The following is a 20,366-nucleotide window of genomic DNA, read 5'->3' on the forward strand; positions in this document are numbered from 1 at the left end:
CAGATCAGTGTGCGAAGGTCAACCTCAGGTTGATCAACCCTAGGTCTGAGCACTGCAGGGTGTGGTGCTGGCCTCTGAGGGGATCTTCCGCTGAGGAGCGTAGACGCTGGCTATGCAGGGCAGGGAGTGCCATAACCACCATCCTGACAGGACAGGTGTGGTGACGGAGAAGTTCAAGGCGTGCTCTCTCCCAGGTGTACATTGGCCACTCGGAGCCAGTGCGCCAGGTGGCCTTCACCCCAGACCAACGGCACGTCATCAGCGTTGGAGATGCCATCTTCCTCTGGGACTTCCTGGCTGTGCCTGCGGAGGGGTCACCCCCAGCCAGGTAAGCGCACGGTGCTGAGCAGTGCCTTCCCCTGCTTCCCATCCCCTCTTGGTGTAACGCCGGTCTCCTTACCTTTCCAGGGCTTGTTCCTCCGAGTCCGCTCTGCTGCCGGGAGCAGGTGAGTTTGCCTCCTCCCGTGAATTGTGCTGGCCAGCAGGTTGGCAGCTCTTCCACAGCTGCTCTTCATGGCAGAGGGTAGGGGTTGGGGGTCTTTGGCTCCTTCCCTCAGTGGGTCAGATAGCAGGGGGCTAACCAGCTAATTAACCCCAAGGGACAGTCTTCACTTAACTAGCACCTCTCAGGGGGAGTCTGCCAAGGAGGGGATGTTCGGAGCAGAGCCGCTCTGGGTTTCTTGGTAGGTCTTTCAGCTTTTGCCTTCTGTCTTTCCCTGCCTCCATCTCTTCTGTCTTCTTTTTCTCTGCCCTCGCTGTCCCTCTCTCTATCTGTCCCTCCCTTTCTTGAAGGACACAGTGGCTTCGCCTGTGTAGGAGGACACTGGAGAAATAAGCTTGGAGGTATCACCATCAATCAACTCAGGAGGACGAGAGGATCTAAGGGATGAAGGAAGTTACATAAACCCTCTTTTTTCACAGAAGGGAGCTCTGAGAAGCTAAAGGATGCCTCTGAGACACCTCGGCAGACAGTTCCTCTTCCATTGTTGTCCTCACCACCATGTTTGGATGTCAGCTCTGTCCACCAAGCGGGATGTCAAAGTAAGAGGAACTGCTTGCAGGAAAGGGGAAAATTAATCTTGTTTTAGGGAAAACTCCTTGCCTAGTTCAGCAGCATCCCTGGAGCCATCCCTGCCCGTGATCCCCTTCCTGCAGACCGATAGACCAGTCTGCACTTTCCTTCCCCTAACTTGGACAAAGCCAGCCAGAAGTGTTGGGGTTCAGCACCGCTTTATCCTCTGCTCTCCTCCGTAGACTAAGCTGCTGGCACAGCTTCTCCGAGGGCTATGGTAAATATCTTGCTGGACATACCCAGGAGGAAGTGACTGCTTTGCCCTCCACCCTAACAGATGGGCTGTTACACAGAGCAGAATGACACTGCCAGAATCAAAGGGTCGGTCACACATGAAGCAGTCCTGAACGACACGGATGGCTCTGTCCTTCCACTAATTTTTCTCTTCAGGTATTTTCTCCGAGTCGGACAAAGAGGAGGAAGCAGGTCTGCCAGGCAGCAGCGGGATGGTGGTGAACGGAGACAAAGATTCCTCGGTCCTTGTGGTGGAGTCAGTCAGAAATGAGGACCTTCTTGTTGTGAGGCCCAAAGTGAGGCAGGAGAGCTCGAGGTCTCCTGGAGAATCAGCAAATGGTAAACAGGAGTATTCCCATCTTGTACAGAGCTTGGCTACTTAGGGGCACGATGTGTGCAGGCCTCCATGGCAGCTTGGTCTATCCCTGAAAAATAAAGAAAGATCATTATTAATATGGTACAGATAGACCTGGACACATGCTCCGAGTTGTGAGATGAAGGGCAGCGATGTGTTCCTCGGGGCTCTTCCCTTGGGTGTGATTTACCAAGGGAAGTCAGTATTGAGGGAAGCTCACGTTGGTCCCTAGCACTGCTTGTTTGTCTGGCTCTTTCCCTGCTGCTGCTTCTAGGCACACCAGAAGCCCCTCTTCAGCTTGGAGCCAGTATCATCTCTAAGTGGCACGTTCTATTAAAGCCAGCTGAAATTAAAGCTCCCAATGTCTCTATTAATAGATGCACAGCCTCAAAGCTGCAGCAGTTCGTGGCGACCTGCCAGAAGCAGGCAGCTGCCAGCGCTCAGCCCCAGGCAGGACTTGTTGGAAAGCTTCAACATAAAACTGTGCCTCCGCCGCTCTCGTTAAAGACCTCTTTCTAGCTGCGTGGCTTACGCTTTCACAGCGATGCCCAGGGCACGAAGCGTGGATGCCCTTAGGCTGTTTGCAGTGTGGTGTGGCTGAGCGGGATGATGGGGGGAGGTGGATGTTCCTCCTCTGCTCCTGGAAAGCTGGTGCTTTTCCTATGGCCAGTCATGTAGGAGTGCATGTGACACTGCAGTCTGATTTTTTTGCCTCATACGTGTGTGCGTATGCACGCACATACACAGCATCTGAACGGACAGCAAGCCACAGCCTAACTGCTGCTCCCAAACCGTTCCCAGGAGCAGCATCCCATAGGTACTGTTTTCTTCTTTGTGTGGCAGAACCCAGAAAGGAGACCAAAATTCCCAAGTCCCAGTGCTCCGTCCGCCCAGATTCCTACCGGCATTTCACTGCTCGCTTTAAGGCATCGGTGCTCCCCCAGGTGAGAGTTGTGCCAGGGCTGGTTACCTGGGCAGGTGATGAACAGGCATTTTAGGGCTGGGATAGGTGGATTTTCCAAATTGTTTCCATTTTGTTCTCTGTTTGAAAGCAATTTGTGAAATATACCCCTGGGCCTGATGTTTAATTAGAAACTCCTAACATTAGTTCCCCTTTCTCCTCTACATGCAGCTCTTTCCAGACTAGTAAAAAGTGAGTTGTGACCAACTCTTCTTCTGTTCAGCAAATCTGCATACATTTTTATTCAAAAGAATGGAAATGGCATGTGCTATTGAAGTGAAAGACGAGTGAGCAATGGAGTGATTCATCATGCACCCATATTTGCGAGCAGATGTGTTGGCAGAGCAGGCTGGGGAAGGCAATCCATCGAGTGTAGTGAAGATAGTCAAGGCACAGCTCTCGCTCTGTTAACAAACAGAGCAATAATAAAACAGAAACTTAACCTTTTCCTAAGCTCTGCTGTCTGCAGTGCTGGGAGAAAAGCTACATTCAGCTTGCACCCTCAATTCTCTCCTCTGCCCCTCCACCTGGTAGCATTTTTTCCCCCCACTGTCTTCCTATTGAAACATCTACATCCCCAAGTCAGCAAAACCCATTGAACTCTTTCCCAGCAGGATTAGCAGCTGCTCATCGGCTGGGCAGTTGCCGCCAGCCCGTTTTGTGCCCCATCTGAAAGCATCTGCGCCTCATTTTGCTGGTGCAGTTTCTCCTTTGTCTGTATAAGTGTGCACTTTGGTATTCATCCGTTGATGTGTTGTTGAACTTGAATTGTGTGAGCATTGGCATAAATTTGCGTGTCGTGTGTGTGAGGACGTGTGTGTGCTTGTACGCACGCTTTTTCTTACGTGGGTGTTGAATGTACCTGACTGGGCCATCCTTCTAGAGCTTATTTTAAGCCAGTATCTATTTTTCTTGTAGAGTTTCTTATTTCCTCCAGCTGGCAGTGAGGTCTTGAAGCTGAAAGCAGTGATTGGCTACAACGGGAACGGCAGAGGGAATATGGTGTGGAACCCAGACACAGGTATGCCGGGAAGGCTCTGGAGGGGCGGGAGGTGTGTCTACTGAGCCAAGTTACGATCTTCTAGCTGTTGGCTTCGGAACTTTGCTTTAGCACAGGGATTCTTTGTGTTGGTAAAATCCAGTAACCCTTCTTCTTTGCTATTGGCAAACATTAGTCAATATGGGCAGACTCAGGCTTCAGTTGTTGAGTGGATAGAGCAGAAGGGAAGACTCTCACAAAGGCCATCTCGCCTCCTTTCTCCAGGCTGGAGTGATGCCCAACAGCTTTGCTTTGCTCAGGTTAGGGGAAGTGAGATTTGTCCTTACTCCACTCTCAACCTGATGGGAAGGATGCTGACAGGCTGTGTAAAGAGTCAGCTTTTATGTATTACTGAAAAAAAAGAAGTTTCCTGAATTGCGATGTAGGTTTTAGTGGGTGCTGTATGTGAAAGCTTTACATGAAAACATCCCATCTCCTCCTCCTCCTCTGCTAGGCTTCTTCGCCTACACCTGTGGCTGCGTCATTGTGGTTGAAGACCTGCACTCAGGATCACAGAATCACTGGCTTGGCCATGCAGAGGAGATCTCTACGCTCGCCGTCAGCCACGATGCCCAGGTGGGAAAGGCTTCTGCTGCCCCGGGCTGGGTTTTGTCTGTGTCGCTTTGGGCTAAAGGAATGTTGCAGACTAAAATCCCATTTATCTGTTTCTTCTTCTGCCTGCTGCATGGAGACCTGGGGTTATGGAAATAAAATACATGTTTTTGGAGCCTAGCTATCCATTGTGCTGGCTCAGTGTGGCAGTAAAGGCTGCTCCCTTCCTCTGGGTGATGCTGCCACTCCTCCTGCCATCAGCTGATGGTTGTTCTCACAGAATTTTTCATTTGCCAACCACATCACTTTAATTTGAGACTTAACAGTTGCTAAGATTAACTAACTAATGAAGTGTTCTCTAATTATTTACCAAGATCTCAGTGACGACATATTGTTCTGTTAGGTTCTTGCCTCTGCCTCGGGAAAGAGGAATGGAGACTCCCATTGTCAGATCTGCATCTGGAACATCCAGGATGGGGTTTGCACAGCAAGTCTCTTCCATCACGAGACACAAGTACAAGCCATGGCATTCTCTCGGGATGACAGGTTCCTTGTTACCCTAGGTGAGTATACCTGTAACACCAGGTGTGGGTGCAGGAGTACACCCTAGAGCAGACAGCTCATGGGAGGAAGATGTGCAATACCTGCAAGATGCATACCAGGCTCGTGGCTATGAAGCTGTTGCTTGGTAGCTGCAGGACAATGGATAATGCAGTGTGTAAAACTGCACGTGATCTCGGGTCCTCCTGGCAGTGACTACCTGCAGAGGTACTCTTTGCAGCTGAGCGTGCTTCCAGGGTGCTGTTGGCAGCGTTTTGAGGGGAAGCACGCACCCTGTGCATCTCAGCCACAGGCATGAACGCTGGGCTCCCTCCAGCTCCCCTTCAGTTTTCTCATTGCCCCAGCTGGCTCATTTTTCTTGAAGTTACAGCGTTCTTCTCCTGGCTCACTAGTGCTTGTTAAGCCCATGTAAATAGTTTGCAGTTACTATATATAGTATCCAAAGGGAAAAGCCGCCTTCTGGAATTCTTATTGCTGCTTAGGTGGAATTGCATAGAAGTAGCCAGGCTTCAAACTGTGCACCTCCTGCCAGGCAGCGATGCCAGCGCAAGATGGACACTCAAGCTGTCTGTTTTGTTTAGGCAGGGGACATTTAAAGGACAAATACGCAATTAGTAAGTTTTTGTTTTGCATGAGAGAGGACCTGTGCAGCAGGCACTACTCTCTCTCTGGGCGGGTGAGTCTGCCCTTGGAAAAAAGCAAGCTTTGCTGGAGAGGAAGAGAGCTTTGTGCTCTCCACGGAGCAGCGTGGGAGAGGAGTCCTCCTCCAGCTCCGGTCTGGGCTGCAGAAGAGAGAAAAACTGAAAGTCTCCACTGAGTTTATGGAGCCTGGGAAAGGCAGCAGGAGAGCACCGTCCTCCAGAGCTGTCTGGGAGCTGGCGATGTTTGCCATCACCAAGGCCAGTGCCTTCTGCTGCCACCCAGATATGGTGGCTTCCATTAAGATCGGTTCCCACCTCAGCTTTGACCTCAGCAGTGGTGATATCCCTTTCTTATTTCAAGACTGTTGTTAGCCCTGGGTGCACAGTATCACTGAAGGGCTTGTGCAGAGCAGGTGCTGGAGCGTGTCCAGAGAAGGGCAACGAAGCTGGTGAAGGGTCTGGAGCACAAGTCCTATGAGGAGCGGCTGAGGGACCTGGGGTTGTTTAGCCTGGAGAAAAGGAGGCTGAGGGGAGACCTTATCACTCTCTACAACTGCCTGAAAGGAGGCTGTAGACAGGCAGGGGTAGGTCTCTTCTCCCAGGTAGCAAGTGATAGGACGAGAGGAAATGGCCTCAAGTTGCACCAGGGGAGGTTTAGACTGGATATTAGGAAATTTTACTTCACTGAAAGGGTTATCAAGCATTGGAACAGGCTGCCCAGGGAAGTGGTTGAGTCGCCATCTCTGGAGGTATTTAAAAGACGTTTGGATGAGGTGCTTAGGGACAGGGTGTAGTGGTGGTCTTGGTAGTGTTAGGTTTACGGTTGGACTCAGTGATCTTAAAGGTCTTTTCCAACCTATACGATTCTGTGATTCTGTGATACGTTGAGGTGTGCGGTAGCTCCTAAGGAGGTAGAAACAGCAGAAAACCTGCTCTGCCTGCTGAAATCCCTACCATGCCAGCCGTTGGCCGGTTCAAATGCCGGCTGCAGACCCCACTGCAGGGCCAGGTTTGCTACAACCTCCAGCATGAAGTGTTGGGCCAGTTCTGTCTGTCCTCAACTTGGATGAGGACCCATCGTGTCGTGCAACTTTTGCTGCACACGCAAGGAGCTGTGTCCATGCCTGGGACAGTGTTTGCAGCAGTTGTCTCTGAACAACTGGACAAGGGAGTGACACTGTTGATGCATGTGTGCAGTGTGTATGCTTGTGAGCATCCTGAAGAAACACTGAGGCTGCAGACTTTCCTCCTACTGTCTTTCATGTTCTACCTAGGGGACTACAGCGATCAAACCATTGCTTTGTGGAATACCTACACTTATGAACTCATGTCGTCGACTTGTATCTCGGAGCCAGTCCATGATGTGGCTTTTAGTCCTCTTTCTCACAGAGAACTGGCCTGCGTGGGGAAGGGAGCCGTGACGTTTTGGCTGTTGGAGCAGCAAGGAGCTGATGTCAACCTCAAGGTAAACCTCAGTTTTACCTTCTTTTAAAATTTCTGTTCAGCATCTCTGACTTCTTTTCCAAGCCCCTGGTGAGTGCGATGGAGGCTCTGCCCCCACAAATCTGGGAGAGATGATGATTTCTCTTAGTGAGATGATGTTGGTGGGCCATGAGTGGCTTTCAGTTGTACTTGAGGCATTAACTGAGTGAATTGAGGGTAGGGTGAGGGGTTTTTTGTTTCGTTTTGGGGTTTTTTTTATGTAGGTAAGCACCATATTCTCTTTGACGTGTCTGTTTTATGCGCTCTGGCAGGTTCATCGGGCCCCTGCCCCAGACGTGTTAGGGCCGGTGGAGCTGACCTCTCTCTGCTACGGTGCCGACACTCTTCTTTATAGTGGGACCAACTCAGGCCAGATCTGTGTGTGGGACACTGAGACTAATCGCTGCTTCATGACATGGGAGGCCGACGAGGGCGAGATCGGTGGGTGCAGATGCCCCGGGCGTCTGTCAGGGCTGTAACGAATTCTATGGGAACTCGTTAGGAAAGAAGAGCAATGAGCTTGCAGGTTTCTGATTTCAGCTGTGCTTGGAAAAACAGTTTGCTGTATCGGATACAAGATGTGTGGGGTGGCAACGGATCTGTGACCTGGGTTTCCTGAAGGGTTCACTTCTAGTCTGTAAAAACGCTGGATATTGGGCTGTAGAAGACCCCCGCTGCCATGCCCGAATGAATCGGTGGCCTGGCTGTCAGGAGCACACCTTGGGTGATGGCCGAGAGCGGTGGATATTCACGAGTGCCCTTTGTTCCCCTGTGGCCTCCCAGGTGTGCTGGTGTGTCGGCGCAACAGGCTGGTGAGCGGCAGCAACACGAAACGCATCCGTCTGTGGGCAGTGGCCGCTGTGCAGGAGCTGAGGCTGAAAGGTCCTGATGCCAGGTAGGAGGTTGTGGCCTCAGCGTCCCCGCTGTGCTCGTGCCTGTCTCGCCATGCTCTTGAGATGCTCTTCTGGCAGCTCCCAAGACCTGTCTGAGAGGTGGCTTTTCAGAGACAGACATCGGCTCTGCCTGCAACCACGCTGCTCCTGTTGCTCTTCATCCTTAGCTTTTCCTCTCCATCCCGTGACTACTGATTCTTTCTGTCTGGATCTTTTTACTGAATTTTTGCCACAGGTAGCTGAACCCTCTTAATACTGGAAGTGGGTGCAGTTTATCATGCCTGAAGTTTGTGTTGGTGATCTGTAGGAACTTCTTTAAGAGAATTAGTGAAATACATTGCCTTTGTTTCTTCTCTCATGCTGTTGCATCCCCTATTTTCTTTGTTTCTTATAAAAGATGGTTGCAGTGCAAATGCAACGGTAGTCACTGTTCAATGTACAGGAGCCCCTCACTGAACCATTTAGCTGCAAATACATGACTGGGGTCATTAGAAAATTGCATTTAAAGGAGACAGAGTGGCTGTTCCAACAGTTGAGCCAGTCCTTCTCGCATCCTCCTTTCCTCCAGGTCTAGCTCGGTCCTGCTAGAACATGAGATTACCCTCGACGGGACGATAGTCAGTGCAGCCTTTGATGACTCTCTAGAAATGGGAATTGTGGGCACCACGGCAGGAACCCTGTGGTACATCAACTGGACAGAGAGCACAAGCATCCGACTAATCAGCGGCCACAAGAACAAGGTTAGAGGGGCTGGGCTGGAGTGGTTTGTCCTGCAGAGCAGCGAGTGCTGTGTGTGCTGTCTGTGCCCTGGGAAGCGTTCCCTGGTCTGGCCGTGGGAGAGGTCAGGGAGCTGCAGGGCTCACTAGTGCTGACAGGACAACACGGAGGAGTCGAGAGAAATGTGCACACTGAGGAGTCCAACATCAAGAAGTCTGAGCTCATCTGCTCTAGCCCTAGGTGTTTAACAGCCACAGCCTGGGAGCAGCTGTGGGCCTTTCTGCTGGAGCGGAAGAACGTAGTTTGCAATCACTAAGGCTTCGATCCTGCGTGCTGTGACTTCTGCCTGCCTTCTGTTTGGTAGCTGGACGTCCATATTGGATAACGTTTTCTTTGCCTAAAACGTTAAAAAAAAAAAAAAGTGAATTTTGCTGTTGCTTTGGGGTATCTTTATGCTGCAGACAAAAGATTTCAAATGGTAGAAGAAACGGTATTTTACTTACACCTATGTTGTGTAGTGCCTGGTCCTAGCTTTGGAGTTAGGTTTACTGGTTTCCATTACAAGCCTAGTTCTCAGCCCGAGATTGAAGCAGAAAACCAAACCTTTACATCTTACACCTTTCTTCCCGTCTGGGGCTTCTTATCTGGTGTCTCCCATGAGAGGAGTCCTGGGGGATGAGAGGGGCAGAGGAGCTGATGCCCTCTAGGCTGCAGCATTTGTAGGGCCCCTGTTCCCCATCTCCATTCTCGCTGCAGGTGACCGAAGTGTGCTTCAGTCCTGACGAGACTCACTGCGCAACGTGCGGGGAAGATGGCAGCGTGAGGATTTGGTCTCTGGGCAGCATGGAGCTGGTGGTACAGTTCCAGGTGCTCAATCAGGTAATCGTTTGTGGTACGTCAATCTCTTCCTCTTGGTAGAGGGCACAGTCCACTGCTTGGGATGGCAAGGACTGCTGTGTCCTCATGGAGTAGACTAAAGCTGGAGAAATACTTGCAGGTGGAGCTTTTAGTGCACTCAATTGCACAGTCCTGCTGTCTTCACTGTGTCATCGGGGGTCTCTGCCCTGGTTCCTTTGCAGAGCTGCCAGTGCCTGGCCTGGAAGCCTTGTCCAGTCATTGTGTGGGGAGCTGAGAGCCAGCATGTAGTGGCAGGGTACAGCGATGGCACCATCCGCGTGTTCAGCATTTCCAGGACAGAGATGGAGCTGAAAATGCACCCCCATGCTGTTGCACTGACGGCAATCACCTACTCCACAGACGGTGAGGCTGCCTGTTATAACAGTGGGGAGATGTTGCCTCGGGGAGCATGGCTTGGTTGTGCCTGGGTTACCCTGACCTCCAGCCGCTCTGCATACTGGCGACCTGCCCAAAAACCTGGGGCCAGGGAGAGCCAGAGAATTTATATCAATGAGCTTTGGTAGCTCTGCCAGCTGAGCATGTGGGAAATGGGACACAGGAGCTATATTGGCAGTGGGTTTGGGTATAAGAAGCATTCCTTTGTGTCCTCTTGCTTACAATCTGCAGTGGCTCCTCTTCAGTGTGGTGTTTTAGTGCGTGTCTCTGAGACATCTCCTCTTACGCAGCCCTTGACTTAGATGTTCCCAGCCTTTCACGGTGTTTTGGAACACCGGTTTGGACCTTTCTCCTATGGGCTTTTTCTTCTCCTACAAGAAGTGTCCCATTCTTTTCTGTCCTCTGCCCACAGGAGAAATGATCTTATCGGGGGGCAAGGACGGGCTTGTGGCTGTCAGCAGCCCTCGCACCGGAATGACTATCCGTGTCCTCGCTGACCACAAAGGCTCCCCCATCACTGTTCTCCAGTGCACCAGGAAGCAGGTGAGACCTCACCCTCTGCCCCGGTGCTGTGCGGGAGCGAGTCCCCTGTGAGTCGCTGCATAGCTGTGGGAAGCAGCAGCAGTGTGGCTGTGTCAGTCAGCAAGCTTGCTTTGTTGTCCCTCGCCTTTCTTCTTCAGGCCCCCATCCCCTCCAGTAACTTCTGTTCAGTTTTTCTAGGGATGTCTTCAGGGGGCTAAAGCCGCAGGTGTTGCACGTGCAATCCCGAGCGAGGCTGTGCCTGCAGGCAGGGGGACGTTTGGTGGCTGTTGTAGACACACTGCACCCAGATGTGATGTGTGCCCACACTGCAGGCTCTTGGAGAGCAGCACGCCTTGAGAGCAGCCCGGGCTGTGAGCGTTCAGCCCCTGTGCTCCCGAGAAAGGGCTCAGTATGCTTTCCCCGCATCGCTCCTTGGCAGCCTGGCCTCCTGTGTGTAGCTGGCTCTTTGTACCGTTCCTCTGTGGAGCTAGGAAGACTCGGTTGTGCAGCAGTGTGATGGTTTTAGCATCGCCTTCGTCCTTCTCTTCATGGACAGTCTTATTCCTTTGTGCAGTGGAAATGAGAGTAATTTTGCCTAACTTCTCAGGCTTTAGAATCATCCACACTGCAAGGCTGTGTTCCCTGGTTATTCTAGAATTAGGAGATCTTCCTTGGTTTTAGGTGAAGGATGTTGTCAGGAGACACATGGTATCTGCAAGTACTCCCCTAGCAGATGTGCAGATCCGGAGTGCGTCCCAGGGAAGAGATCTGTGTCATTCAGGCCAGGCGCTCACCCCTCCTCCAGCAGCCTCTTCTGCTGGGGCTTTCAGCCCGGAGCATGCCGCCAGTTCTGATACCATGGCTTTCTTGTTCTATTTCATTCTAAGTGACTTTAAGCACTACCCAAATGAAGGTTAATCCTGGCGTTGATCCCCTACAGCATAAGGCCTGTGTTCCCACGAGCTCCTGCCCCACGCTAGCTCTAGTGGCAGCTTTCTGTAAAGCTCCTGTACTGCCAGAGTCACAGCGTTGCTTTTATCTTCTGTAGTACCGTGACTTTGGGGTGGAAGGAGGTGAGCTCTGGCTGGCCACCAGCTCGGACCGACGAGTCAGCATCTGGGCCTCCGACTGGCTGAAGGATAAATGCGAGCTCCTCGACTGGCTCAGCTTCCCGGCTCCTGCCGGCCCCGAGGTGAGCGTGGCACCTGCCAGCCCCTGCCTGCTCGTGGCGTGGGTCTCGGCAGCAGCCAAGCTGGAGGAGGGATGCCTCAAGGCTCTGAGTGGGACGGGGCCAAAGAGAACGTGTGCTTAGGAAAGTCATCTTCGTTAGTTCTGCTGCTCGTAGAGTTTCTTGTTAATGCACCTTCTTGCGTGTCGAAAGGCAGTGGGAACTGTAGCAGTGCCTAACCACCAGGAAGCACTGACTTTGTAAGCGTGAGGAGTCAAAAACTGCATCTGCAAAGAGCTGACACCCCTGTGCTATGCAAAACAGAGCACAGGCAGCAGTGAGCACAGCGCACAGAAGAGAGACCTAATTCTGAGCATGCTGCTAACTTTGACACGCCCAAAGAGCATGAATATTCAGAGCCAGGAGCCCAGGGATGGGTTCATAGAGGCAAGTACTCTAGCCCTGTGTGTCTGTGACGCTTTGCAGAACACTTTTTGGCTCCAACCCAGGTGTGAGATTTGGGCAGCAGGACACCTGCTAGAAAGGGGGGGAGGGTCTGTATTGGGAGGATGTGGAGATGGTCCCTGGTACATGCAACATTGGCATGCAGAAGGGAGCTGGGTCTTTTCAGGGGGCAAGTGGTGGTGCCTCAGCCTGCCACCCTCAGGGCCGAGCACCGTCCAGGCCCATACAGCAGCTGGGTTCTGTCAACGTTTCTCCTGTTTGTTTCCGAAATGATGGATTTCCTCTCCATGAAGGAAACTCACTACAGGTCTCCCCACAGTGAACGGGGGAAGGATTGATCTTGCATCCGCTACTAAAGATCTATCTTCTGAGCCCTATTTTCTTGTGTTAAACTGATCCATAACCCAATCCCACCTTCAAGCCCACGTAGCAATAATGCCTCAGTGGAAATTCAACCTGTTGGACCCTCATGTATCTTGCTCCTATGACAGTAAACAATTTTCTTCAGGTTTCCATGGCAGTATGTGGTTGCTCCTGCTTTGCCGTGAGCACATCTGAGGTGGCAATGCAAGAGGGAGGAAACAGCCTCCATCATACTAATTTCCTGCTGCTCAGACACCTGCAGCCCAAGGGCTGGTGTCCCTCCATGTCCTCCTTTTGTCCCCTGCTGTGTTGGGTTGGGCTGGAGAAGCTAGCCCCGATTTTGTTGCCTTTGGTTTCCCCTGCCAGGGTCTCGACAGCCTCCCGCCCAGCCTGGCTGCGTTCTGCCCTTGGGAACCCGGTACCCTGGTCTACGTCGGCTTTGGGATGCAGAAGGAAGCCTTGTTTTACAGTCTGCGCAAGAAGCAGGTACTCATGGCCTGCCAGGGTGGCACAGGCGCTCCTCTGCCACTGCGGGGCCGTGGCCATGTCGAACGAGGTGCGGTGGTGGGAGGCAGTGCTGCCCTGCGCGTAAAGCCAAGTCTGAGGGTGTGGGGTGGGCTCAGGCGAGCAGCTGCTCAGGGCGACAGCTTTTCATCTCAGAAACTCCGAGTCTGGCCCAGGTAACCGGTGAGTGGCAGGGCCCTGCCCCTGCCTCGGGCTGTGTCTGGGCAGGCTGCCAGTGCCTGCTGCTGCCCTGCTGCCTTTCGATCGGACAGGAGGGGAAGGCGTTTGCTTTCAGGAGCGCTAACGGTCTCTAAATTGTTGAGTCAAGTCTCCTCTGGAAAGTTGCTGCCTTTGGCCGGTTTCCAGGCTCTGAGAGGTGCTGTGCATCTGTCAGCCTCCCCTTTGAGTGGAGCCCTTTATCCAAACGACTGTCACTGCAGCAGCCCTGGTCTCTTGCCTGCTCATTTCTGAGGTGTTGGTGTGTTTCTCTTGCTGGAGCGCAGGTAGTTGAGAAGATTTCCTTGCCGTACTTCGCCACATCACTCAGCCTGTCTCCTGCAGCACGCTTCATGGCCATCGGCTTCGGCGGTGAGTACCGGAGAGTGCCGTGGGCTCTGCTGCCCAGGCTGCCTTCTCCTCGTGTTACCCTCCGTGGGGAGGGATCTCCTGTTCTTCCTGTGGTTGAGGGGAACCATGTGTCCTTTTTTCCTTTAAACAAGAGGACACGCCAGCCCGTGTCCTCAGACCCTGGGAGCTATGGTCCTGGGACTGCAGGTAGCTGCCCCGCTCCTGGGCAGGGTATGCGTCAGGCAAGGAGAAAGCTCTGAGGGACACATAGGTCAGAAACAAGATGCATGAGCTCAGTCCTGTTTGTCAATGAGCAGGATTTGTCACTCGAATGACTCCTTAGGGTTACGGGCTGTCTTCATCTCCGCTGACGAGCAAACAGCTCTGTGGCTCTGGGAGGCAGAAGGGACCTTACCCCAGGACGGGGATGATCAGCACCCTTCTCCAGTCAAGGGCACCTTGCTCCTGTAGCTGTTTGTATCTGCCTGGGGAGGCACTACTTATATCCATCCTGCTCTGACAACAGCTCCCACGAGTGGGTGAGCTCCATTCCCTTCCTCGAGCTGCGGGGCATCTGCTGAGCCCAGGGCCAGGCGCATTGGCGGGGGGGTGAGACAGCAGCGTTGCACTAAAGCGTGCTACTGCATCCATTACTGCACTGTGACGGTCTGGCACGCAGCAAAGAGCTGCTATGTCACGCTCTCTCCCCATTACCCGCCGTTAATTGCCTGCTTGCTTCGGCAAGAAGCTGTCCCCTGTCACTCAGCTTATTGACTCGCAGCTCAGCAGGGGGGAGAGGTCCCGCAGGGGGGGTGACTGGGAACCGTGCTCCTGGCAGCGACAAGCCCCATGGCAGCGGGGCCTCCTTCTGCCGGCACTGAGCCCCCTTCTTTCCCCGCAGAACGGTTCCTGAGGCTGCTGTGCTGCCCCGCCAGCGATGCGCAGGACTACGCCGGCCATGACGACGCCGTCCACCTCTGCCGCTTCGCCCCCTCCGGCCGTCGCCTCCTCACAGCCTCCTACAGCGCTGTCCTCGTCTGGGAGCTCACGGGCGGCTGAGCCGGGAGCCCCCTGGACCAGTGGCGCTTCTCCAGCAGGGGAGGAATGCCGGCCGCGGGCCCTGGGCCAGGCCCCAGCTCCCCTGGGCCAGGCCCCGGCTTAGGCCTCAACCAGGCCCCAGCCCCAGACTCTGCTCCGCCCGCGGGTTGCTGGGGCCGGACGCGGCGGCGGGCCCGCAGGCCGGGCCCGGGCGGTTGCGGGATGTGTTCTACGGCCCCGTTTGCCCTTTGTTTTTGTTAATAAAACATCGAAAGCTGAAGCCAGGAGGTCTGGGGGTGCCGCCCGCCACCCCTGCCCGCCAGGGGGCGCCGCTCTGCCCGCGCCGCTCTGCGCTGCCGCTCGCTGGTGTGGCCGGAAGCGCGGGGGGAGGCGGCGGCGGCGGCGGCGGCCCCGGGAGCGGCGGCGGTGCCGCCATGAAGCGGGACGTGCGCATCCTCCTGCTGGGGGAGGGTAAGGCGGCGGCGGGCCCTCGGGGCGGGCCGGGGCCCGTGGGGTGCCACCCGGCACCGGGAGGGCCTCGCCTGCGGGGGAGGCCGGGGGGAGCGGCCGGGCCTGCCCGCGGGGGGGCGGGGGGGGAGGAGGGGGGCTGGCGGGGTCCCCCGCCGTGACGGCCCCGGCAGCGGTGCCCTCCGGCCGCTGTTGCCAGCCCCGCGGGCCCCCGTTTCTGGCGGCTCCTGCGGGCGGAGCCCTTCCCGTAGGCTCCCTCCAGCAGCCTCGGGCGAGCCGCGCTCCCCGCCGCCGGCGAGGCGGGCTGAAGCGCTGCACCGCTTTACCGGCCTCCGCCCCGAGGTCCCCCGCAGGGCAGAGACACCGGCGGCCCCTTCGCCCGCGGGCCGAGCCGCCCCGGGCCCCGCGGGTGTGATTGCCGCCGGCCGCTGCCCCCGGCCCGTGTCCAGCTCGGGCTCCGCCGGGCCGGTGCCAGTGTCTTCCCTTTCTTTCCTAGCCCAGGTGGGGAAGACATCTCTGATCATGGCTCTGGTGGGCGAGGAGTTCCCCGAAGAGGTGAGCGGGGGGGGGAGCCTCTGGGCCCCCTCGCTGGGTGCCCTGCCAGGCGGCGGTGGGACGGCTCTGTCGGAGCTGGGCTGAGGCGGGTGTCTGGGAGGTGCCCCCAGCTCCCTGGGGCAGGTGACAGCCACGGGGCTCGTTTGGGTGAGCCCAAGCCTGTGAGGACCGCACGGAGCTCCAGCTGGAGTGGCGTTCTCTCCAGTTTGTGCTCTAATCCCTGACCTGGGGCCCCGTCTGCCCTGGGGAGGGGTGTAGGTACCTCCCAGGGCGCTGCTCCCCGCTGCTGCGGCCAGCACGCTGCTGCTGGGGGTCTCTGTGTCCACCAGCGCAGCAGGCCGGGGGGCCCAGCCTCACCCTCTGTGGCAGGGCCCTTTGCTCCCCAGCTCCAGCCTTGCTGCGGCGGCACTGGCACAGAGCCCTTGGAAGGGGCTGAGCCGCGTTCCCTCCCCTTCTGTGCCTATCTGGAGAAGGGCTTGGTGCTTTGATCTGGGTCATCTGCAAGGAGCAGCATCCAGCCTGCCTGCGTGTACCCTTCGGAGCCTCCGGCTCGGTGGCTCACTGTCCCGTCGTGGTTTGGATGGGGAAACAGGATTGGTCTGGCTGTCAGGTGGCTTCTCCCGCTGCCTGCGAGCAGATGGTGTCCTCTGCGATGTTTGCACTGGGAAGCATCAGCTCCGGGGGCTCGGGGGAGGACCAGCTCCGCGGACCTTCCCATGCTCTCGCAGCAAAGCCCCGGCAATCAGCTTAGCGCTTCTCCCAGCTGCCAAGAGGTCAGGCCGGAGAGCTGGGGGAGTGCTGAGGGCTTATCTCCGGAGCGGTAGCAGGGGAAGCAGCACTGGCTTGTCTGAAAGCCGACTTCCCTGGCAGGACTCAGCACCGTCAGGAGCTGTGCCTTGAGGCAGGGCTCGGGGCCAGGAGGTGATCGGGGGTTTCACCTGGGGGACACTGGCTGTGCGAGGGCTGAACTGTAGCGAGCAAAGCCGCAGCTGCAGCCCGGTGGGCCAAGAGCAATCTGTGGTCTGGAGCTCATCCCACCCTGGCAGGGAGGGTGCTGGGCAGCAGCCATGTGAGGATCTGAAGTCCCTTGTCACCCGTCCTCTCAGTTGTGTTCAGCACAGCTGGCTGGAACGGAGCGTGCTGGCTTTGCAGGTGCCTCCTCGCGCAGAGGAGATCACGATCCCGGCTGATGTCACGCCTGAGAAGGTCCCCACGCACATAGTGGACTACTCAGGTAGGGCCCCGTCCCTCCTCACTCCCTGCTGACCTCGCTTCTCCCCTTCTCTGCCTGGCTGAGGGGAGTGGGAAGGGGTCCCTGCTGCCGTGGGCGGTTGGTGATGGCTCTCTTCCCCGTCCAGAGTCGGAGCAGACGGAGGATGAGCTGCAGGAGGAGATCGCTAAGGTGAGCGGGGCTGGGCAGGGCTGTTGCAGGACAGGAGCCTGCAGTGCCTATAGCACCGCAGCCGGCAAGTGACACATGGCTGCTCACTCTCCCTGTTAGCCACCCGGAGATGCACAGGCAGTTGGTTATCTGTGGATTAATGCTATCGGTTTGTTTAGGGTTTTGTTTAATCCTTCTCTGTCTTGTAAGCTGTTGTGTGTGGCTTGTGCTAGCCCTCCGGGGAGCCTCCAGAAGGAGAGCAGTGGGGGGCCACTCACTGCCCACCAGGAGGTGGAGGAGGTTGCTGAGCAGATGATGTACTCTTAGCCTCAGGGTGTTCCCAACAGACTCAGAAGAGGGGAGAAGCAGTTGCTGAGCTTGGGCGAGACCCCCCTGCTCCCTACATTAGGTCCCTGTGGCTGCCTGATGAAGCAGTGGCACAGAGGAGTTGGTTTGGGAGCTGCAGTCCAGGAGAGCGCTGGGCAGGGAGGGACGAGGGCTCCTGTGTCCCTCAGAGCAGCCATGGAGGAATAGTCCAGCCGGCTGGCTGGGGTGGGCCCAGCTGCTCTTCTCTGCCCTGGGATTAACTTCAGCTCTGCACAGAGGAGGACCTCTTGATTATGGATAATAAAACTGTCTCTCCTCTGTGCATCTCACGTGAGCAAAGCTATTTAATCTTTCCACCTCGGTGGCTAACAGCTAAGGAGGTGGGCTGGTGGGCATAGGGGTCCTGCTCCCTCCACCCAGACAGCAAGAGTATACAGAGGCTTAAAATAGCTCCAGGAAATCCTGCCTAAACCGTTGTGTGTCCTCGGGATTAGCACTAAACTCTCTCCTGAAAGAGCCAGTGATCCCTCCTGTCTGCTTCAAATAAAGCGTTGGTGTCAGCGCTGTCTGCACGGGGCTGGGGAGGGGAGGAGGGCAGCGGCCACCGGCCCGGCATGGGGTACAGGCAGAGCCGTCGTGGGGGGGACAGTGAGGTGTGGGAGCAGGGAACTGGGGCGTTGGGCATGGAGGCAGATGTGCTCGTGGCAGCTCCTGAAGCAGAGGAGCCAGTCTTTGCCCCGAGCAGGCCGTTGTAGAGCTCGTATTGACAGCGGGCGAGCCGTTGTGTCGGAGGGCTGCATGTACGCGTGCACGCTCACGCATGCTCAACCGCTGCTGCCGGGTTTCGTGACACGGTGACTGCAGTGTGTGGGGCTGGAGCTGCCTGGCCGCAGGGCCGGCCTGTGGCTATGGCAAGGCTGTGCCTCGGGCTCAGGCTGCCTCCCCGCTGCGGTGGGTGCACCGCAGGGACCCTCACTGACCACCCTCTGCCCGCTTCTCTCTTGCAGGCCAACGTGGTCTGCGTGGTGTACGATGTCACCAAGGAGGCCACGATCGAGAAGGTAACAGATCCCCGCAGGAGCCCTGAGCGGCCCTGCTCCGGCGGCAGCACCAGAGGGGAAGGGGTTCCCAGCGCTGGGTCCTTCCCAGCTGCCCTGTTTTTTTGGTGTGGGTGGGTAGTGATGCCCCCCAGCCCTACGGGGATTTGGGGTTTGAGACCCCTGCAAGCAGAGGCAGGCTGAGCACAGTCCAGGCTTGCTCCCACACTGGCTGTGGTCCTCACGTGCTGGGGGGCAACAGGCTTGTTGCATCCTTCTGCTGGCAGCCAGCATCCCTGGGTCTGCTCTGCCTGCTGGTGCGGGGGAATGCCGGGGAGCAGATGGCTGCAGGGCCCTGCTGACTGCCGCGGCGCCTGTGCTGGGAGCTGCCTCTCCCTCCCCAGGCTGTGCTGACAGGCCTTTCCCTGTGCTCGCCTTTCAGATTCGCACAAAGTGGATCCCCATGGTGAACGGGGGAGTTGAAAAGGGCTCCAGGTACTGTGTGTGGCGTGGTCCACGGGTGCAGAATTGGGGGATTCTGCAGGCTGCGGCGTCCCCACCACCTTTGCATCATGCAGAGATTGCTCAGATCAAACCAGCTTTGTGGCTTGTGGCCAGACTACTTGTAGCAGAAGGACGTGGGGGCTTTTCTCCCTCACAGATCTAGCTGAGGCACAGGGCCATGGGAGAGGGTTCCTTCCCCTCTTTGATCTCTTCTCCGGGTAGGGAGAGGAGGCTGCCAAGGGAGTAAGGGAGCACAGAAACCACAATCTGTGTGTGGATCACTTAGGCAGAAGGCTGCTGTGCTGGATTAAAGGCTCCTGAACATATTGTTGCTGGGTGAAAGCATAAGCGGGATCAGGCAGTCTGTTTCTCCAGATGGATGCTCCTAGCCGTGGGAGGCAGGAAAGCTGCAGTGGACCTCGTGGAGGAGGGTGGGGAGGCTCCCCGGCTTGCTGCCTGGGAGCACGCGTGGCTGGGGCAGGGCTGAGACCAAGAGAGGGGTGGCCTCGCTCATGCTCTCTGACACTCCATCTTTCTTCCCCAGGATCCCCATTATTTTAGTGGGAAACAAGTCTGACCTGCAGGTGGGGAGCTCCATGGATGTCATCCTGCCCATCATGAACCAGTTCTCGGAGATCGAGACCTGTGTGGAGGTGAGGGAACTGGAGGGTTTCTGCAAAGCCTCCCTGAGGGGTAGGAGTACTTGTGTGGCATAAGCCAGGGAACCTTCGTGCTTGTGGAGATCTGTCCTGCTAATGTTGCTCTGCAGAAGTACCCCTATCTGGGTCTTGAGGCTTTCTGTCCTTTGCCTTCCTTGCAGGGAGTGGGTTTCGGTGTCTGCCCACTCTCTAGCTGTAACTGGTGTTGGAGCTGCAGGCAGCCCCTGTTGGCTCTGGGGCTGTGGAATGGGCACAGCCAAACCAGAGCATGAGCAGGAGGTTTCCCTTTGTTTTTTTTCCTAATGGTGGACAGAGCATTAGGTCTGTTGCTGTGTGCTTTGATGCACAACTTGTCTGGCTCAGGGAACTTGTGTCATCCTCCTTCTGCCCCTTGTCACCAGCCCATCGCCTGTCCCCGCTCACAGGGTTGTCTCTTCCTTTGAATCCCCAGTGCTCTGCCAAGAACCTCAAGAACATATCTGAGCTCTTCTACTATGCCCAGAAAGCTGTGCTGCACCCCACCGCCCCGCTCTATGACCCAGAGGAGAAGCAGGTAGGAAGCACTGCTCGCAGCCCCTGGAGGAGTCTCCTTCCCGTCACAGCGCTCTGGTCTGGTGCTGTACTTTTGTCCCTGGGTAGGAGGGTGGAAAGTTTGGGCCAAGGCAGCCAGAACAAGGGGAGAGCGGTACCCCTGGGGGGAGCTGACAGAGGGGAAAATACCGATCTCCCATGCTCAGCACAGCCAGCTGAGTACATCGAGGCCAGAGATCTGCAAGGACCAGGGGCATGTTGGGGTAGAAGTCCTCGTGCTCCAGACCATGTGGCAGCCATGGTGGGAAGCATCCAGGAGAAAAGTTCCCCGTGGGCTGTCCTGCTTCTGACTCCCACCTCCAAGGTGGCTGTGGTACTGGCCTAGCTGGACCGCATTCCCAGCCAGTGCAGGAAGGGAACCCCTCTGTGCACAGGGTTTCAGGAAGCAGGAGGAGGGGCCAGGCTGAAGGTGGTGAC

General features: G+C 56.0%; 1 protein-coding gene across 2 annotated transcripts in view; it reads left to right on the forward strand.

Moving 5' to 3' along the window:
• LOC140658877 (mitochondrial Rho GTPase 2) overlaps positions 1-20,366 on the forward strand; it is a 45,174-nt gene that overhangs the window by 16,626 nt on the left and 8,182 nt on the right. Inside the window, exons 24-48 of one of the 2 annotated variants that reach the window (XM_072877867.1) lie at positions 195-328; positions 409-446; positions 922-1,041; positions 1,463-1,645; positions 2,505-2,605; positions 3,541-3,643; positions 4,116-4,237; positions 4,617-4,776; positions 6,690-6,880; positions 7,170-7,338; positions 7,681-7,792; positions 8,359-8,530; positions 9,264-9,386; positions 9,587-9,767; positions 10,213-10,343; positions 11,371-11,514; positions 12,685-12,804; positions 13,326-13,410; positions 15,392-15,450; positions 16,603-16,684; positions 16,809-16,852; positions 18,166-18,219; positions 18,638-18,690; positions 19,244-19,352; positions 19,810-19,911. In XM_072877867.1, coding sequence (XP_072733968.1) covers positions 195-328; positions 409-446; positions 922-1,041; positions 1,463-1,645; positions 2,505-2,605; positions 3,541-3,643; positions 4,116-4,237; positions 4,617-4,776; positions 6,690-6,880; positions 7,170-7,338; positions 7,681-7,792; positions 8,359-8,530; positions 9,264-9,386; positions 9,587-9,767; positions 10,213-10,343; positions 11,371-11,514; positions 12,685-12,804; positions 13,326-13,410; positions 15,392-15,450; positions 16,603-16,684; positions 16,809-16,852; positions 18,166-18,219; positions 18,638-18,690; positions 19,244-19,352; positions 19,810-19,911 — 2,892 coding nt within the window. Of the gene's footprint in view, positions 1-194; positions 329-408; positions 447-921; positions 1,042-1,462; positions 1,646-2,504; positions 2,606-3,540; positions 3,644-4,115; positions 4,238-4,616; positions 4,777-6,689; positions 6,881-7,169; positions 7,339-7,680; positions 7,793-8,358; positions 8,531-9,263; positions 9,387-9,586; positions 9,768-10,212; positions 10,344-11,370; positions 11,515-12,684; positions 12,805-13,325; positions 13,411-14,445; positions 14,899-15,391; positions 15,451-16,602; positions 16,685-16,808; positions 16,853-18,165; positions 18,220-18,637; positions 18,691-19,243; positions 19,353-19,809; positions 19,912-20,366 lie in introns of those variants that run through there. The other variant, XM_072877866.1, reaches the window with a different exon arrangement.

This window comes from Ciconia boyciana, chromosome 13 (genome assembly GCF_034638445.1).
Source record: "Ciconia boyciana chromosome 13, ASM3463844v1, whole genome shotgun sequence".
NCBI lineage: Eukaryota > Metazoa > Chordata > Aves > Ciconiiformes > Ciconiidae > Ciconia > Ciconia boyciana.